This window comes from Pyrus communis, chromosome 5, assembly GCF_041283825.1.
Source record: "Pyrus communis isolate YQ-2024b chromosome 5, ASM4128382v1, whole genome shotgun sequence".
NCBI classification, from domain to species: Eukaryota; Viridiplantae; Streptophyta; class Magnoliopsida; order Rosales; family Rosaceae; genus Pyrus; species Pyrus communis.
The window spans coordinates 5,882,744-5,903,266 of NC_142569.1; the positions used below are offsets into that span (position 1 = coordinate 5,882,744).

General features: G+C 36.2%; 1 protein-coding gene and 1 pseudogene across 1 annotated transcript; both read right to left on the reverse strand.

Moving 5' to 3' along the window:
• Positions 1 to 5,148: 5,148 nt before the first annotated feature.
• Positions 5,149 to 7,057, reverse strand: LOC137724631 (berberine bridge enzyme-like 7 pseudogene; annotated as a pseudogene).
• A 935-nt stretch (positions 7,058 to 7,992) lies between these two features.
• Positions 7,993 to 12,144, reverse strand: LOC148696620 (uncharacterized). Its single transcript, XM_088693238.1, has 2 exons — positions 11,191 to 12,144; positions 7,993 to 8,046 (listed from the first exon to the last, which is right to left on the reverse strand). The coding sequence occupies exons 1-2, from the start codon at positions 12,068 to 12,070 to the stop codon at positions 8,021 to 8,023; spliced, it is 906 nt and encodes a 301-aa protein (XP_088549364.1). The 5' UTR covers positions 12,071 to 12,144; the 3' UTR covers positions 7,993 to 8,020.
• Between the last annotated feature and the right edge of the window lie 8,379 nt (positions 12,145 to 20,523).

Consider the following 20,523-nt stretch of genomic DNA (forward strand, 5'->3'; position numbering starts at 1 on the left):
GTCCAAGTTGCCTGATCAAAAGGACCACTTTTTTAGTTTCCCACCTGGAGTTGAAAAAGACTTTATCCAAGTTGCCTGTTCAAATGGACCACTTTTTTAATTTCCCACCTGGAGTTGACCAAGACTTTGATCATATTAGTTGAATTGTAAGAGGGATTTTTCTCGATAGTGAAAGAACGAAGGATAATTCTTTGTTAGTTGGTGATTTTGATATTACATTAAACGAGGATGTTATTGTGACAACTAATCATATTATTATGTTTGACAAAAAGCATGATACATTATTCGAATTTTTTTTTTTTCCCTAAAAAGATGAGCAATTAGTGACGAACCACGGTTATCCATTTCTTTCAAACTCAGAAGAGGCTAGTTGAAAATTGTACCTTACCTACCGATGGCCTCGTTCAAGTAAGTACGCAGATTACAAAGTATCGAACACAGGATTTTCACAATTAGTGTAAAATATTGCTAAAATGCATGTATGTTGTAAGTTTGTCCGGTAAAAGAATAATAGTTCATTCATAATTTTGCGTATAAATACAACGTTAAAATGAATTTTTGATAAGTTGACGTGGATTTTTTCGAAAAAAAAAAAAAAGAAAAATCTCTGGTGGAATTTTCAAAAGTTGTGGCTGAACTGAAATTCGGTGGGGATGAAATTATCTGCAAGTTGAGTTCAATGATGCTGCGACAAAGTCAGAAGAGGATAATGCTTTGATGACAGAACGTCGAACTGTCACTGCCATGTATGAACCCACAACCATCCCACCCACCTTGGCTTAATTATTGCGATGGCTTGTTTTTGTTTAAAGCAAGAGGAGGTGGGTGATGAATTGCTGTACTGACGTTTTGATGGAATCGGTATTTAATTAATAATTTTAATTGGCATTAATTATGTACTTAATTAAAAGTATGTATAACTTAATTGATGCAATGAACTATCATTGAATTATACTTTTAATCTAAAAATGGCAGCTCAAACCAATAAGATTTTACGTTTTATGAGAGTTGGGGAGAACGTCTAACGTATATAATATTACTCTAACTTTACAAAGAGGTTGTTTCGACAACTTAAACTCATGACCTTTAGGTCATAAATAAGCAACATTTCTACTATACCAAAGCTCGTCCTCAATTGTAGCTTTAATCTATAAACTAAAAATTCATTATAGCTATACATGTATTCAACAAAATATGGAACACTGGTTATTGACACTAATTCTTTGAGGATTCTTATTAAATGGAGCATACAGGCAACTCCTTAATGAGGTAACTTGAAATAGATCTAATTTTATGGCCCAACATTAGGATTAGTCCAATTTTTAGTTATTTTTTATTTAGGTCCTAGGACACAATATCAGCACTTTTTGTTGTTAGGTTAACCTTTTTACACTGTGATCACTATTTTACCCTTTTATAGCTTTTAAACGTTGTCTACAAATTTCCCACGCTGTAGATTTGTATCATCATTAGTTATCCATCATAAAAAAGAGTAATTCTTCAGTTTCTTTCATCTTCTGCTTTCCAATTTCTTGATAATATTTTTTTGAATTTGAAATACTTATCAATCTATTTTAAGGAGGCTTTTAATTACTTATGTTAGATTCCCTATTTGACGGCATAACCCAAATTTCTGTTAGATTTTTGACAATCTAAGCTACCTGTCATATTAGTATTTTTACAATCTAAACTATTTGTCATATAAGTACTTGTACAAGCTAAACTACCTATCGTATTATAACCACCTATCCTGGTGGAATATGTAATTATACATTTTTTATTTTTTATTTTTTTGATTAGAAACATGTAATTTTACATGATTCTCGTTTTCAACAATAAGGTGCAGTCCTCCATCTTGGTAATGTCAAAAGCCCCTGAACACACAATCAATGTTAAAAGCCAGTGGAGCAATACTTATATAACACAATCACATATAAAGCTCGCAAATCATGTATTTGAAATCTCGTGGGGAAGTGCCATACCTGTTATCCAGGTAGCAAAAACCAAAAAACCCCAAATCAGATATTTGTCATGTTTGCTTTCATCATCTACAGAGATGTTCCTTATAGTTCTAATAGCTTCATACGAATTCGAAATTCAAATTTGGATGCTAATCCGTAGGAATCGCAAGGAATATTCAAAACAAGAGTGGATTAGGGTTGTTGAAACCGTGATTTGTAATTTAAAGTTCAAGTCAATTTCTGGAAGAGTCCTAATAAAACATTCAATGGCAATTAATGTAATTTGAAATCAAAGTATGAACACCTTAATTACTGACGTGGATGATTGCTCTACTTATTAGACCTCACCTATGACTGTGTAATACATTTGACCCATATCAGAACAAGCTTATAAAATTGGACCCATATCAAAAGACCCCTTCTCTAATTTACTCTTCTTAAAGATACTCCTCAGATTTTGGCCAAAGATTCTTACGGGGTTATCGTAAAGGACTAACGCTTCACATTTGTCGAACTCATGCACTACTTATAATAGATCTTTAATTTGTAGACTAAAACTACAAATTAGTCATAATTCACAAACCAGTACTTTGATTTTCTCCTTTTCAATGTTAGGGGGGAAATACTGTTCATATCGTAGACTCATGCTCATTCTCGCAATCGTATCAATAATCAAAGGGTAATGCTATTTTCAATTTATCTTTTTTAATTCATTTGATCCAACGATTCGAAATTAAAAAAATATATAAAAAGTAAAAATAAGTACGTAAATAGCATTACCCTAAGTTTATCTCTTTTTGCATAAAATTAAACTTACAGTTTTTATTAACCAGTTATGCAAATTGTGTAGGAAGGGAAAGTAATACACGTACTCTGCCAAGTTATATTTGTGTAAAGACACGTAGCTTGCACGTGCAGTGCGATCAGGTTGCGGCCCGAGTTGATGAGTTTTCCATAAAGTTAAATAAGTTTGATCATGGATAATATATAAAATATATAAATAATAATTAGATATTGCCAAACCACAGCTGTATATTAAATTTTTTAAACTAAGCGAACAAATAGGGAAATGTACTGCTTTTGAATGCATCTGTTGGTTACACAGTTGAGGATGAACTTTAACATTTCGAAGGAGAAAGATAGCTAGTTAGCAGTTGATCTCCTGTATTTTATATGTGCATATCATATGAAGAGAGAGAGAGACCTAACCTGCTGTTGAACACTATTACAAATGGGTCTTATTGTCTCAATTGTTGTGTCGATTTAATATAATATAGTGACAGACAAGAGAGTTGCGACATCCACTGAACATGACGTCGGATTTACTGTCACTTAAAAGCATCATAAAATGTCTATATCACTTTTAAACCGACGTAAACATTTAATGTCGCTTATAACCGACACACATTTTAATAATTTTTAAATACTGGCGTTGCTTTAAATAAAATAGTGTCGCTTTTCAGCGACATAAATTATGGGTGTCACTTGTAGGCGACACTGAGCGACACTAGTTCTTGTTTTTAAATATTTTAAAGCTTGCGTCGGTTCTGAGCGACATAGATTTTAGTTTTTTTAAAATATTTTGAAACCCGGTGTCTGTTGTAAGCGACAGATTGATGGTCTATATATACTCTCCCCCGTGTTTTCTTCTTCTTCTCTTGCATTTTTCTTATTCGTTCTTCCAATTTATAAAGCCTCCCCGTGTTCTCTCCCTGTCACCTTTCTTATTTGTTCTTCCAACTTCATTTGTTCCTTCTTCACAACAGTAAGTTTTTCTTGCTTGTAATATTTTTATTTTCTCCTCTTATGTTTAATTTTTAGTTACAATTTGTTTTTGTAGGGAATTTATTTGAGCTGGCTGAGTACATAAAGAATTGATCAACGACGGAATTCTTCCACAAATCAGGTTTCTATCACTAAATTCTTTAATTTTTAAATTGTATAATACACAAGTTTATTTATTTAAAAATTTTAATTTAAGTACTTAGATAAATTTCTACTATTTTTGTTAAATTAATAAAAATTTAGTCGAATTAATTAATTTTGTCACTTGAATTGTTATGAGAAAATGGAATGAATAATATTTATAAGAATTTATGTTAAATTAACAATATTAAATATAACATAAACTTATAATATTGAGTAATATAAGAATGTACTATGTTAAATTAATTTTTTTTGCACTCTAATTGTTATTTTAATTTGTTGTAAATACCTCATGTGGGGACAAAATTCCACATCGTCCAGGGGAGTGATCCTTAAATGTATATTCCCATCCCTACCTAGCACGAGGCCTTTTGAGAGCTCACTGGCTTCGGGTTCCGTAGGAACTCCGAAGTTAAGCGAGAAAGGGGCTAGATCAATCCCATGATGGGTGACCCACTGGGAAGTTGCTCGTGAGTTCCCAAAAACAAAACCGTGAGGGAATGGTAAGTCCAAAGCAGACAATATCGTGCTACGGTGGTGGAGCGGGTCCGGGAAGTGATCCGCCCCGGGCCGGGATGTGACATTGGTATCAAAGCCTAACCCTGGTCACGAGTGTGCCGACGAGGACGTCGGGCCCCTAAAGGGGGTGGATTGTAACATCCCACATCGTCCAGGGGAGTGACCCTTAAATGTATATTCCCATCCCTACCTAGCACGAGGCTTTTTGGGAGCTCACTGGCTTCGGGTTCCATAGGAACTCCGAAGTTAAGCGAGAAAGGGGCTAGAGCAATCCCATGATGGGTGACCCACTGGGAAGTTGCTCGTGAGTTCCCAAAAATAAAACCGTGAGGGAATGGTAAGCCCAAAGCGGACAATATCGTGCTACGGTGGTGGAGCGGGCCCAGGAAGTGATCCGTCCCAGGCCGCGATGTGACAGATAGGGAGAAAGAAAGGAGGAAAATAAAAAAGAAAAAAAAATTACGAAATAGATGGAGAGAAAGAGAAGGGAATTGCGCATGTGATGAGTGAAGGCTTGTGCATGTGACAATGTAGCAGTACATTGCGTGTTGGTTTTAATTTTATTTTTTATTTTTGCTTAGAAAATAACTTCATTAAAGGGGTCAAAAGAATAACACCAGAGCAGTCCACTACTTTCAATAATTAACTGTATTAATTTTCAATTTGTTTTAATGTCATAATTTTTTTATTAACAAGAATACAACATATTTTATTCATTAAAGGAGAAGATTTAAGATTAAAACAAAGTGAAGAACATGACTCCCGGTAAGAGGGCCCTTACACAAAAACAAAAAACAAAAATGAAAGTTAATTAACAACTAATCCCAAATATTGCAAGAAACTGAAACTGATGAAGGATCCATTGAAGCCAATGAATCTAGTACTACAAAGATCATGTCAGAGATCAAAACTCTCAGAACTAATCAATTGTGTCATAGGAAACGCCATACTAACAAGAATTTTTAATTTCATAACTCCAATTGCTTGTATGTTTTTGCCCACTCCACCCTGTTGTATCCTTACCTACAAGTTTGTTGGTACATTACCAATGCAATTGACTTTATGATTCTATGCATCTCTTAAAGGAGAGGAATACTTTGTTCATGGTGGAAAAAATTATGGGGATCTACCATAGTTTTCACACGTACCAATCTATCAAAGTTACCCTTGAAATATTTGCTACCATAACGTCTAGCTGTTCGAAAGTTAGTCCGGTTGTGCAGATTGGCACCTATGTCAAGATCCCTATAGTTTTGCAAAGCCTCTCTTGGGTTCTGGGAGACATATGGAGCCATACTTTTGTACAACTTTCTTGACATGTGAATATTCGGCTTGATAGTCTCAATCTCTTCTTCCTTCCAAGAAATAAAGTACTGAACTGAAAACAGGTTTCCAGCTCTGTGAGGGAATGGAGTTCCTGATTCAGAAATCTCACTCATTCTTCCGCCGTAAGGGTTCAATTGCATTAACAAGTGATCTATCTTAATCAGATTTTTCCATAAAGATTTCCAGCCATGTTTTGGAATTGGTTTTTTAACGTAGTCGGACTTACTTTTGAAGAAAATTACAGGAAATTTTGGCCTAGAAAGTAGAACTTCTAGGGGAGTTCCAACTGGGCAACCAGCCAAGAATACCATGGATTCTTCCCAACTCATTTCAAAGCAGTCTTTTTGCTGTAAACCCAACTCAGGGAAACTTTCATTCATCAATTGAAGAAGCTTGTCTGCTCGTCCCAGAAATTGACAAGTGAATATTGCTACCGCAGTCTTCGTGCCCTCTTGGGAGCCATTCTTGGTTTTTATTGCTGTTCTAATGAAGAGGTCTTCAGGGAGCTTAGGTGCAACGTATTGCCATCGATGAACCACATCCTTAGCGCCTTGTTCCAGCGTCCTTTCTACCTGAAACACAGTTACTTTGGCTGGAACTGGAAGCAATTTGATCTTCCACGAAAGAATGACTCCAAAGCTTGCTCCACCACCTCCTCTAATGGCCCAAAATAGATCTTCTCCCATTGACTTTCGATCAAGGATTTCACCATTCACATTAACTAGTCTAGCATGTTCAACATTATCCACTGTAAGCCCATATTTTCTCAACAAAGGACCATACCCACCACCACTAAAGTGACCACCAATACCGACACTTGGACAAGATCCAGCTGCAAACCCATGAACCCTACTTTTCTTTCCAACTTCATAATAAAGTTCACCAATTGTAGCCCCTGACTGAACCCAAACCCTCCCTTCCGTCACATTAACATCAATGGATCGAAGATTGAACATGTCAAGAATGACAAAGGCGACATCCGATACATATGATAGACCCTCATAATCATGGCCACCACTTCGGATTCTAATCTGCAACCCATGTTGTTTTGCGCAAATTACGGTTGCTTGCACATGGCGTTCGTGCTTGGCTGCTACAATAGCCAAAGGTTTTGGAGTATCAAGCATTGTGTATCTGCGGTTTTTAGTGTGTGCCAGCAAAACTTGGTGAAATGAGGTATTTTGTGGGGTGTAAATGGCTTCCATGATAGGGTGGGTGGTGGACTGAAATTTTACCGCAAGGCATTGGAGGAAGTCATTGAGAATTTGTTGGGAATGTAAGATGTAACTAGCAACCAATCACCAAGACCAAAACATGAACTACAAACACAAAAGGACTAATCAAATATATGCACATTACAAAACAGAAAGTGAATCATACCTGCAGCAACACCAGCACTTGAAGCCATCGCAACAATCCAGTGAACCTTCTCTTCTCTTGCAGAATATCAAGAGCTCGACTCACAGATAGGTTATGGTCCAGTATGAGCATTATTTCTGTGAGAAGAGAGGCCACTATATATATACATATAGACTTTTCCAAGACTGATCAGGATTCCCTATCAAATCCTAATTGGAAACCACCTCTTGTTTTCCGTATGCTAACCAAATCCTTTACTGTAAAGGATCAGCACTCCTCTTATCAATAGGACTTTCCATCTCTAATTGAATACCTTTAACTGTTCTCAAAACTTCTTTATCTCATACTCATATTCTTACATTCTCCCACTTGAGTATGAGAAAAGTTTTAAGTACACAGTTTATTCAATCATACTCAGACAGAAGTGTACACTTAGTCCTGTTAACAAAAGTTTTTCAATCACAACCAATCTTACATACATTTCAAAATGTAGAACTCTGAAAATCTTCATTACAACCATAATGCAACAAGGTTTTTCACGAGTCACATACATCCAATTTGTATCTGTACTGTTGTGAACTTCAATTAGTTTCATCAGATAAGCAAAATAATTTGCTCCCACTATTTCACATTATTGACAGCAAAATAACCAATTGCTCCAGACAACATGTGAAACAATAGTTCAACAACAACTGCTTATACAGACAAGCTGTTTTTCAAGCATCAAATGAACTATCAAGTTTTTTATTTCAGAAACACAATAGACCATTGTAACAAATCTCACTAGAAAATAAAAACTCTAAAATAAAGCTACCTAAACAAATATTAGCCTTAAGCTTTATTAAAATACATAAAACCTGTTTTCATTGCTGCACCAGCTCTTTGAACTTCACAGCAGCAACTTCGACAGTCAAATACGCAACAAGAGATTACTCCCACTGATCAAATGATTCATGTACCCCCATCCGCGAAACATGAGCTTTAAAAACCCCTATTGGTAACGCCTTGGTCAAGGGATCTGCTATCATCAAATCAGTGCTCAAATGTTCCACTTGTATAGCCCCTTCTCTCACCTTTTCTCTAACTTTAAGAAACTTCACATCCATCAATCTAGAGGCTGAAGTTCTTCTATTATTCTTGGCAAAAAATACTGCAGAATTATTATCACAGTGCATTTTAATCGGCCGTTGAACAGAATCTACAATCTTTAAATCTGTTAAGAAGTTCCTTAACCACACAGCCTATTTCATTCCTTCAAAACAAGCTATAAACTCTGCCTCCATAGTAGAGGTTGCTATTATTGTTTGTTTTGCACTCTTCCAAGAAACTGCACCACCACCAAACATAAACACATAGCTACCTGTGGATTTTCTGTCATCTATATCACCAGCTAAGTCTGAATCGGTATAACCAACTAATTCCAGATTCTCTTCTTTGCCATAAACCAACATGTATCCTTTGGTTCTCTGCAAGTACCTCAGAACCTTCTTTGCAGCTATCCAATGAGACTCTCCTGGATTTGCTTGAAACCTTCCTAACATTCCTACTATGAATGCTTTATCTGGTCTTGTGCAGATTGTAGTGTACATCAAACTACCTACTAAGGAGGCATAAGGTTTGTTTTTCATTTTGTCTACCTCAACTGATGTCTTGGGACACTGATCTTTAGAGAACTTATCTCCCTTATTCACAGGTACTTCAGCATTATTGCATCTTTCCATATTGAATCTTAGCAATACTCTGTCTATGTAACCTTTCTGTGATAGACCAAGTAACCTTTTGGATCTGTCCCTAATGATTTCAATACCAAGTACATAGTGTGCCTTACCAAGATCCTTCATCTCGAAATTTTTGCTCAGTATATCCTTGGTGTCATTAAGAAGCTTAACATTAAAGCTTGCAAGGAGAATGTCATCGACATACAGGATTAAAATGATGAAGTTTGATCCTGACCATTTGATATAAATACAATCATCCAATTTATTTTCCACGAAGCCAAAACCTGTGACAACCTGATCAAATTTCAAAAACCACTGTCTTGATGCTTGCTTCAGTCCATAAATGGACTTGTTGAGTTTGCAGACCTTGTTCTCTTTCCCCCTTTCAACAAATCCAGGAGGTTGTAGCATGTATATGTTTTCCTGGAGTTCACCATTGAGAAAGGCAGTTTTTACATCCATTTGATGTAGCTCTAGATCGAAATTTGCAACTAATGCCATAATCATCCTCATAGAGTCTTTGGAAGAAACAGGTGAGAATGTGTCATTGTAGTCGACTCCTTCTCTCTGATTGAAACCCTTGGCAACCAATCTTGCCTTGTACCTTTCAACCTTGCCCTGAACATCTCTCTTGGTCTTGTAGACCCATTTGCATCCTATAGCCTTGATTGTTGTGTTCCATAATGCATGTTGAGGGCTGTTCATAGCTTGAGTGTATGTAAAAGGATCATCTATATCGCCAAAATCAAACTCACTTTCTTGCAAATAAACATAGTCATTTGACATGGTGGTCTTCCTGATTCTTGTTGATTGCCTTAATGAAGCAGATGGTTCATTGATAACTCCAGTGGTTGATCCTTGTTGAATTTCAGAACTAGGATCTGATTCCATTCTGTCCTGAATAGACTGATTCTCATCTAACGGAACTGCAGCTGAGAAAGGTATCAAGATTTCTTTATAGTTTGTTTCGGAAGAAGCTGCCTCAGTGAGATTTTGTTCTTCAAATATGAAAATTCCTTGTGACAATTCTGCAACATCTTGATCCTCAAAGAACCTGGCATTATGAGTTTCTTGAATCCGAGTGTGACTTTGAGGACAATAGAACTTATAGCCTTTGGATTTCTCTGAATATCCGATGAAGTAGCATGTGACAGTCCTTGCATCAAGTTTCTTCTCATTCGGATTATACATTCGAGCCTCAGCTTTACATCCCCAAACATGAAAATGATCAAAGCTAAGCTGCCTCTTGCACCAGATTTCGAAAGGTGTGGATGAAACTGCTTTGGAAGGCACTCTATTCAAGATATAAGTTGCTTTCTTTAATGCCTCTCCCCAAAGAAAACCAGGTAACTTTGACCTTGTCATCATGCTTCTCACCATTCCAATCAAAGTTCGATTCCTCCTCTCAGAAACTCCATTCTGTTGTGGTGTCCCAGGTGTGGTGTATTGAGCAACGATACCTTGTTGCTCGAGATATTGAGCAAAAGGCCCCTTCTTCTGTCCAGCCTCAGTGTACCTGCCAAAGTATTCTCCTCCTCTATCGGATCTAACAATCTTAATGACCTTTCCTAGTTGTTTCTCAACTTCAGTTTTGTAGACTTTAAAACAATCAAGAACTGATGACTTCTCACATATCAGATAAGTATAACTGAATCTTGAAAAATCATCAATGAAGTTAACAAAATAAGAGTTTCCACATATGGTTTTGGTAGAAAAAGGTCCACAAATATCAGTATGTATGATTTCCAGCAAGTCATGACTTCTCTTAGCATCTAGTTTTCTAAAATTAGTCATCTTTCCCTTGACACAATCAACACATTCGATTGCAGTATCAAAATTCAATTCTGGAATTAAGTTTTCCTTGGATAACTTCAGGACTCTTTCTTTAGATATATGTCCTAACCTTTTGTGCCAAAGAATAAATGAATCATCACCACAATGCATCCTTTTAGTACTTGTGTTTAAGACATATTGATTATGAGACTCTAAAGTACAGTTCAAACACCACAGGTTGTCACTCAGGTAAGCATCTCCCAGTACATGATCTAACTTGCCCTTTTCAAAAATTTTCAAGCTTTCATCATCTCCTAGAAAAGCAAAACCTTCCTTGACAATTCTTGAAGCAGAGACCAAATTTCTTCTCATTTTAGGCACATAAAGCACATCATTTAAACTCATTATAAAACCAGAAGACAGTTTTAAAAATACCGTTCCTATGGCTTCTACTGCAACCTTAGTTCCTTCACCCACAAAAACATTATAATTCTTGAAACCAGTTTGTTTTGACATTGTGAAGCCCTCTAAAGAATTTGTAATGTGGACTGAGCATCCAGTGTCAAACCACCAAGAATTCACAGGTATCTCAATCAAATTTGACTCAACACACACATTGATATGTTCCACACCCTTGCTTTTGAGGTAATCATTGAAGACTTGACAATCTTTCCTTAAATGTCCCTTAGTTTTGCAGAAGAAACATCTAAGTTTGGCAATATTTTTAGGTTTGAATTTAAGATTGTTAGATCCCTTAACAGAGTCTCTTACTTTAGCAGATGCAATTGGCTTAAAAGAAGTAGTCTTAGTATTGGAATTCTTACCATAGTTTCCTGGGAAAGAATTGAATGTCCTTTTCCCTTTGTCCGGATGCACAAAGTTTACTATTTCAGTATCCTTTGATCTTTCTTGCTTCTGTCTAGTCTCTTCTTGCACACACTGTGCAATAAGCTCATCAACATCCCAATTCTTGTCTTGAGTGTTATAGGACACTTTCAATTGGCTGAATTTACTTGGAAGCGCTTGGAGAATCATAAAAACAAGTTGTTTTTCTCCAATGTTGACATCTAGGGAATTTAACTTTTCAGCTGCATCGGTCATTTTCATGATGTGATCCCGAATGGAACCTGTGCCTTCAATCTTGTACGTGGTAAGCATTGCCATATATTGACTGATTTCTGCCTTTTGAGATTCCTTGAACTTCCTCTCAATTGCACCTAAATAATCAACAGCCAATTCATGCTTCTTGATCCCCCCACGAACAGTGTCTGTCATGGCACTTTCAAGTATAGAAAGTGCCACCTTGTTGGCTCTAATCCATCTCTCTGCATCAGTTTTCTCAGCCCGAGTGCTTTGATCAGTTAAAACCGGCTTGGGAGTGTCAAGAGCAATGTCAAACTCATTAAGTGTCAACAAGAGGCCAATCTCTCGCCTCCACTTCTTGTAATTGCTTCCTCCAGTTAGAATAGGTATATTGGCTAAGTTCATAGTCCTCAATGATATTGCAGATGCTGCAGCAACAATGAAATCACCAATAAGAACTCATTAGTTCCAGATTTCATTCCAACATCCCTTTGCACATCATGACTATAATCATAGATTCATATACATAGTCTTAATCAACAATTTGTTGATAAGCATATATAGAACATATGATATACTTAGGATCCAATCAACATGTCGCAGCAGCCATGTATCTTTAAACATTTATTGAGCATGGAGTCCTCGCAATCATGTCATAGATGCAAAATAAACAAGGTTAAATCTAGAATCTTTTAATCTACTTCCAAAACCAACAATTATATTATGTTTAATATCGATTATCATGATCAATTTATGAACACATAATGCAGCAACATGTATTTATACATATTCAACCAGATACTGGAATTTCAAAACTTGCAGAACACAACCATACCTTTTAATTACTGATTTCAAATTCTCGATGAAGATAGCGGAAGCGAATTTAGAATTTGAAAACATAAGGTTTCGAATTTTATGAAAACCCAGATCAAAATTTGACCCCAATCCGAGGAAATCCCATTCGGTTGTGGTTTAGTGGCTCCAACGGTCAAAATTTTTCAATTTCAAAAAGAGCCGTTGTTTTCTGCCACAGCCGTTCTATTGGTCTCGAGAACCCAACTTCGATTTTCTGTCAGGGCAAATTTTTTTTTTTTTTTTTTTTTTTTTAATGAATACACACATCTTTTAACCTTTACAGATTTGAACTCAAGTTTGTATGTCTTGTGGCTCTGATACCACATGTAAGATGTAACTAGCAACCAATCACCAAGACCAAAACATGAACTACAAACACAAAAGGACTAATCAAATATATGCACATTACAAAACAGAAAGTGAATCATACCTGCAGCAACACCAGCACTTGAAGCCATCGCAGCAATCCAGTGAACCTTCTCTTCTCTTGCAGAATATCAAGAGCTCGACTCACAGATAGGTTATGGTCCAGTATGAGCATTATTTCTGTGAGAAGAGAGGCCACTATATATATACATATAGACTTTTCCAAGACTGATCAGGATTCCCTATCAAATCCTAATTGGAAACCACCTCTTGTTTTCCGTATGCTAACCAAATCCTTTACTGTAAAGGATCAGCACTCCTCTTATCAATAGGACTTTCCATCTCTAATTGAATACCTTTAACTGTTCTCAAAACTTCTTTATCTCATACTCATATTCTTACAGGGAATGTTTCGGAAGCGGTATGGGGGTGTATTTTATCCTTTATTGGTGGATCAATAGATGCACAGAAAGGAGTGAGACAATAAACAGTGCTTCCAAAGAGCAAAAGGAATGAGAGAATGAAGGGTATTGTTGCAGAGCTTCGTCCCTTCATTGTCTTGCAATTTTTTCTACTGCAGTATTTTCTTCTTGAGTTCTTGAAAGCATAATGTTTTTTTTTGCCTTTTGATGAGAAAACGTAATGTTTATGACCAATTACTTACAAAGTATGTTGCAAAGAAGTAATAATAACAAATAATATTTCTGCCTAAAAACTGTTTTCTTTTTCTCAAAACAATTAATTTAGAACGTTGCAAGTTCTTAAATAGATACTAGTTGTTGCTCTAGAAAAGAAAAAAAAAACATGTCGTTATTCAGTTTAAATTAATTTGTAAATTGAAATGTTGCAAGTCGATATGGTATCAGTAATTATATTTAGACACACTAAATTGATATTATTGTTGACACACTTTTTAATACAAGTGAGTCGTGGAAATGTGCGTTGGACTCATTTGTAATTATGTACAAGATAAGAGAAGTGAGTTAGCAATAATGTCATTTTTTGCATGGCAAAGATGATATAAATATAGCAACGTGGCTAATTAGTGGCAGAGACATTTGTGTTCCTCAATGTTGTACAACAGCAAAAGCTCTGCAGTCAAAAGAGAACTTCAGCAATCCTCCTAACGAAAGTCATTTGGTTAAGTTGTCTTGATGTCAAATTTATTGTTTAACGATTTGCGATCAGTTGCAACATCTAAGCTATTTTTCTTCTTTTTTTCGCATTGAAAATCAATTAAGTAACCTTTACTTAAAAGAACAAAATCAGATTAATTAGTCGTGAACTTGCAAAAATTAATTGCTTGAGACTTGCAATGTCATTATTAATTCAACGTTGAAGAATGCAAAAAGAAAACGGATTCAAGGATTTTGAGAAATTGCAACGCACAAAAAATAGTCGGAAAAAAAAAAAAAAAAAAAACGGATTCAAGTATTTTAAACTTATTTGTACCGTAAAGTTTTGTTTAGGATGATAGTAAATAATTCATTGTATAACGTTGTTAACAAATCTGGTTTTATTTGTACCGTAAAGTTTTGTTTAGGATGATAGTAAATAATTCATTGTATAACGGTGTTAACAAATCTGACGAAAAACCGTAGCCGTCTAGAGAAAACCCAGGAAAATTCCTCTGCCATCGAGCCCTGCCTTTGGCTTTGGGGTTTGGGGCAATCTGCTTGAAAATCATTCTTAGTCTCTTCCCTTTTAATTTCCGTTTATTCTATTTTGACGTTAAATTGTCACCGTGAAACACTTTAGTCAACATGGTAATCGTCGTCTTTTGACCTATGCACATAGTTAATACAAAGTTTTGAATTTAGTTATCACATTTGATATAGAGTTGAAGCTGGAAGCCATGGAAGATGCCTAATTACATAGGGATCAAGTTTAGTCACTACGACACTTGGGTTTGGCTGGTGTAGTGATATGACTTTCGGATGTTTGGAGGATGTGGTGCGGCGACATGATTTTATCCTCTTATTTTGTTTATATTTAATATTTTTCAAGAATTGTCTTGGACTTTGGTTCGATTTGAGTTTGCTAGTTTGATTTCTCTCTATAGGAGAGTTGCTTCATTTAAATTTATTTTTTTTTGGGTGTGCTACCTCTTTTGGATCTAAGTGTAAAGGATGGAGCTGTTTGATTAGCTGGATCTACTTCATATGGTGTTCAAGGATTGTGGGGACGGTTAGATGATGTGATTGATCCATTGACATCGTACTCCATGTTCCAATTTATGGTTTGAGATTTTGTTCTCACATAATTTCCATGTAACACGAAAATTAACAGTTTTATTGATCTGTGTAATCGTGCGGTTTTCAATGAGTTCAAACGAGTGCTTGAAGTCTACTCATTATTTGCCGATTAGTGATGCTTTATTGTAATATTTTTATACCTAGCTTGCCAGGACTCTTTTGGGGCCGAGTTCTTCATGATAAATATTTGTAAAGGCCTTTATCAATGAATGAAATATCATACTTTTCTTAAAATTAAATAAAAAGTATTTTAAACTTTTTGAAAATAAAGGGAACAACATGTCACAGATATACCGGTTTTTGTTGAAGACTGTAATTCCACATCGAAAACTTGATAGAATAAATTGCAATTCATATTGAATGGTTTCATTCTTAATTGCATGATACTTTTTGTAATAAAATTCAACACATGTCGAGTTGTACAAGTGGTTAAGTTTGTGAAAATATCGTTATGATTTGTGATCAAACTGAATACTTGCCAGGTTATGCAGGTGTTTAGTGTTCCTTTTGTGATTTGTGAAATCTTAATAGTTTTAGAGTATAGATAGGTCAGACTACAATTTGACATTGAATTTCTCATACATTTTTAGTAGTATGGATGTGTTCTTTTTCTTCCAAGCTTTGTACTACGTGCATTAGTTTCAAAAAATTTACCTTGATAAAAAAAAAATGTTTCAAAACTTTTATTACTTATGCATGATCAGTTTTAAAGGCCAACACTAATTTTCTTCATTTTTATAAAATCAGTTTCAAAATTTTTTGCATTTGTACAAGATCAGTTTCAAAATTTCAATACTTCCGCAATATCAGTTTCAAAGTTTCTAGCACTTATTGTTTCAAAATTTCAGCACTTCTTTAAGATGGTTATAAATTTTTAGTATTTCTGCAATATCACTTTCAAAAATTTTAGCACTTCTTGTGACATCCCACATCGCCCAGGGGAGTGATCCTTAAATGTATATTCACATCTCTATCTAGCACGAGGCCTTTTGGGAGCTCACTGGCTTCGGGTTCCGTAGGAACTCCGAAGTTAAGCGAGAAGGGGGCTAGAGCAATCCCATGATGGGTGACCCACTGGGAAGTTGCTCGTGAGTTCCCAAAAACAAAACCGTGAGGGAATGGTAAGCCCAAAGCGGAAAATATTGTGCTACGGTGGTGGAGCGAGCCCGGGAAGTGATCCGTCCCGGGCCGGGATGTGACAAATTGGTATCAGAGCCAATCCCTGGCCGGAAATGTGCCGACGAGGACGTCGGGCCCCTAAGTGGGGTGGATTGTGACATCCCACATCGCCCAGGGGAGTGATCCTTAAATGTATATTCCCATCCTTACCTAGCACGAGGCCTTTTGGGAGCTCACTGGCTTCGGGTTCCGTAGGAACTCTGAAGTTAAGCGAGAAGGAGGTTAGAGCAATCCCATGATGCACCCACTGGGAGGTTGCTCGTGAGTTCCCAAAAACAAAACCGTGAGGGAATGGTAAGCCCAAAGCGGACAATATCGTGCTACGGTGGTGGAGCGAGCCCGGGAAGTGATCCATCCCGGGCCGGGATGTGACAAATTGGTATCAGAGCCAATCCCTGGCCAGAAATGTGCCGACGAGGACGTCGGGCCCCTAAGGGGGTGGATTGTGACATCCCACATCGCCCAGGGGAATGATCCTTAAATGTATATTCACATCTCTATCTAGCACGAGGCCTTTTGGGAGCTCACTGGCTTCGGGTTCCGTAGGAACTCCGAAGTTAAGCAAGAAGGGGGCTAGAGCAATCCTATGATGGGTGACCCACTCGGAAGTTGCTCGTGAGTTCCCAAAAACAAAACTGTGAGGGAATGGTAAACCCAAAGCGGAAAATATCGTGCTACGGTGGTGGAGCGAGCCCGGGAAGTGATCCGCCCCCGGGCCGGGATGTGACAATTTGGTATCAGAGCCTAACCCTGGTCGCGTGTGTGACGACGAGGACGTCGGGCCCCTAAGGGGGGTGGATTGTGACATCCCACATCGCCCAGGGTAGTGATCCTTAAATGTATATTCCCATCCTTACCTAGCACGAGGCCTTTTGGGAGCTCACTGGCTTCGGGTTCCATGGGAACTCCGAAGTTAAGCGAGTAGCGCGCGAGAGCATTCCCAGGATGGGTGACCCATCGGGAAGTTCTCATGTGAGTTCCCAAAAACAAAACCGTGAGGGCGTGGTCGGGGCCCAAAGCGGACAATATCGTGCTACGGTAGTGGAGTCGGGCCCGGGAAGTGGTCCCGCCCGGGCCGGGATGTGACACTTCTACAACATTAGTTTCAAAATTTTAGCACTTTCACAAGATTAGTTTCAAATTTTTTAGTACTCATGCAAGATCAGTTTCAAAATTTCAACATTTCTACAATATCAGTTTCAAAATTCATGCATCCAAATCAATATTTAAGAAAAAAAAAAGAATAAAAAAATCCTAATCGTTATTAGAAAAGAAACCACTTATGAGTCCAAGGAATAATAGGAACAAGAAGAAGAAGATGAGGAAAGAAGAAATAAGAGAGAAGAATAAGGAAGGACAAGGAGAGTGAGAAAAAGGGAGAGAAAGGTAGGAAGAATGAGAGGAGAGAGAGAGAGGGGAACGAAGAGAAGGAACAGAGAGAAAATCACGAACAAGATAAGGGAGGAGAGAGAAAGAACTAGTGCTAATAAAGAGATAGAGACTATCTCTCAATTATACAAGGGTAAAATTTATGAATGTAAAAATAATTAAAAAAAAACCAATCAGTCGTGACATCATGCCACATGGATAAATTTTGTCCCTCTTTAAGATCAATAAATTTTTTTGTGCTTCTCCATAATATAGTCTTATAATTTGGATGCATGTGTAATTGCTCCTTAAATCTAATTTACGAGGGAATTAAAGGGAAATTTTATTTAAATTCATTTAACCTTTTTTTACACTTAATTTAAGTTTTAAATGTTAATTGTCTATTTTACCTTATTGCATAATTAATATTAAGTACAAAATGAAATTAATAATAAAACTCAAATTTATCAATAAACACCAACACTATAATTAAACTCTACAATCACTCTTTGTTTATCCTACGTTCATTCTAGCTAAAACCCTAATAGTTCTCATAGAGAAAAATAAGTTTTTTTTAATGATGGATGGTGATTTTGAAGTTTTGAATCCTCCAACCTAGGTATGACTCAATTTATGAATTTTTTGTTCATTTGATTACAATTTATGAATTGGCATCTGTGTTCTTCATTTTTGTTATCTCGTTCGTTAATACAAGTATCAATTCAAATTTTCTACAGTGACTTACAAATAACATCTCATTTGATTTTCATTGCTACCAAATATCACAGTAGTTTGCCTAACAGGGCATAATTGCCCTTTTACTTGGGGAATTACCATTACAAACACGCCCAACGGCATTATTCATTGCTATCAAATATCACAGTAGCAACTCACTCAGAAATTCTTGTTCCCTATCTGGGTTTGTGTTAAATATTCTATGTTTTGGAGCAAGTAAATGTTAAAAAACATCACCAGCAAATTGGCAGAGGAGGAACAAAACGTCCAGATGATGGCATCAATGCTCGAGGATCAGCTCCAGTTCCAATCAGTACATATCTGATTTCCTTGTGCAATGCAACACAATGAATCTGCATTACAGATCTTATGAAAGCTTAATTTTTGTTCTTTTAATAACGCAAGCATTACGGAAATTGCACCTTCAACCCTTAAGGTTTGTAATTCACAAACAAACCTAGTACAAGCAAATCATGATGACACATTGATACTTTACCCAGCCATTGCCCCCAAAACCTAGTACAAGCAAATCATGATGACACATTTATGCAGAGGAAAGTTATTAGCTTCGCAGAGCAGAGCATAACAGGGACAAAGACCGACATTAACTGATGTCCAATGGGTGTAAAAATAAATTCACATATTGAATTGGGTTTATGAGGGTATATTAGGTATTAAATTTAGATTTAAAGAGATATTAATAGTTTAGTTAAAAATTAAATGGATGCAAAGAGTAAATTAGGTGTAAAAATAGGTTACATGAGTTTAAATAAAATTTTCCGAAATTAAATTTAAATGATTAGAATAGTTAACTACAATAGGGGCTTAATTGTATGACTATTGTTTTAACTGTCAGCATGGCAGAAAAAGCAATAGGGGCGAAAATTGCTATTATTAGGTGCAGATATAGTAATAGCCACAATACTTTTAGGGACAAATATCTTATTCGCTCCTCCTGGAATTTAAAGGCGAAAATTAACAATAAATGCATCTAACAATAATTAACATATACAGATAAAACTACCTCTAATAATGAAGGAAAATAACACTTAATCCTCTATATATAAGGAAGAATACTACTTTAATTCATTATCTTCTATCTTCATGATTACCCTTGTCTCTGTAACTCTGTTTAGTTCAACTTTGGTCGTGCATAATATTCTTAAAGAATAGAAATAATTCGGTTTCATTGTATCCAAAAAACAAATTAGCAATTCCCTTTACACACAAGTAATGAGAGCAAATATTATCAAAGAGTAATACTAGGTAAACCAATTTTTTAGATCAAATTTGCAAATCATGTGATGTGTATAATGTACACAAATGTGTCTTGTAGGAACTCCCTTTCAATCTTTTCCCAGCTAAATAGCAAACCACTATACATTCAAGAAACATGTTAGGTTGAGTCCGGCTCATTTGATCAATATTTTGAGAAATATTATGCTTCTTTGTTTCTTTTCGTTCTGGACACATTATTGTTTTCCAATATAGGTTTTTCTTGATGTGCAAGGATTTGAGTTACTTATCTTTGTGGAGTCGGGGACGTTCGGTCATTCTCGTTCTCACATCTAGTCATTTACGTAACATTGTCAAAATAACTTCGAATATCATTGTATTCAAAAGACATATTAGTGGTCTCCTTTGTAAGTGGTTTCCTTTCCACACGCGTAATGAGACCAAGTCATACATGTGTATATATGTGTATATATCAAAGTCTGGTTGAGTCTAACTCAATTCATGAAAGTCTGAGAAAGGGGTAATCTTGAAAGATTAAAATTTTAAACTAAATTTGTAAACCAAATGATGTGGATATTGATAATTGGATTATCCACTAATATAATTCATGTGTGATGATATATGTGAGTTATATGTCCAAGCCCTTATATCTGAATTCATACTCAATAATGGCCATGATAGTGTACGCCCAACACAATCCTCTTTGGACCTTTTTGGTGAGGATCTTAGAGATTCGTTTATCGTATATCGTGCGATCAGTTTTTGTCAAGTATTGTTTATATTTAATTTTAAATAAAAATATTTAAAATAATTTCTGACCTCAAAATGTACAATAAACGAATATGATTGACGAATTTTCGAAAT

Bases quoted from the DNA above. Each gene is read 5' to 3' on its own strand.
- LOC148696620 (XM_088693238.1), bottom strand. From the start codon at position 12,070: ATGAACTTAGCCAATATACCTATTCTAACTGGAGGAAGCAATTACAAG. The intron at 8,047-11,190 runs TTGAGTCAAATT...GGATGGGGGTAC, and splicing joins GGAACATATCAATGTGTGTG to ATGAATCATTTGATCAGTGG.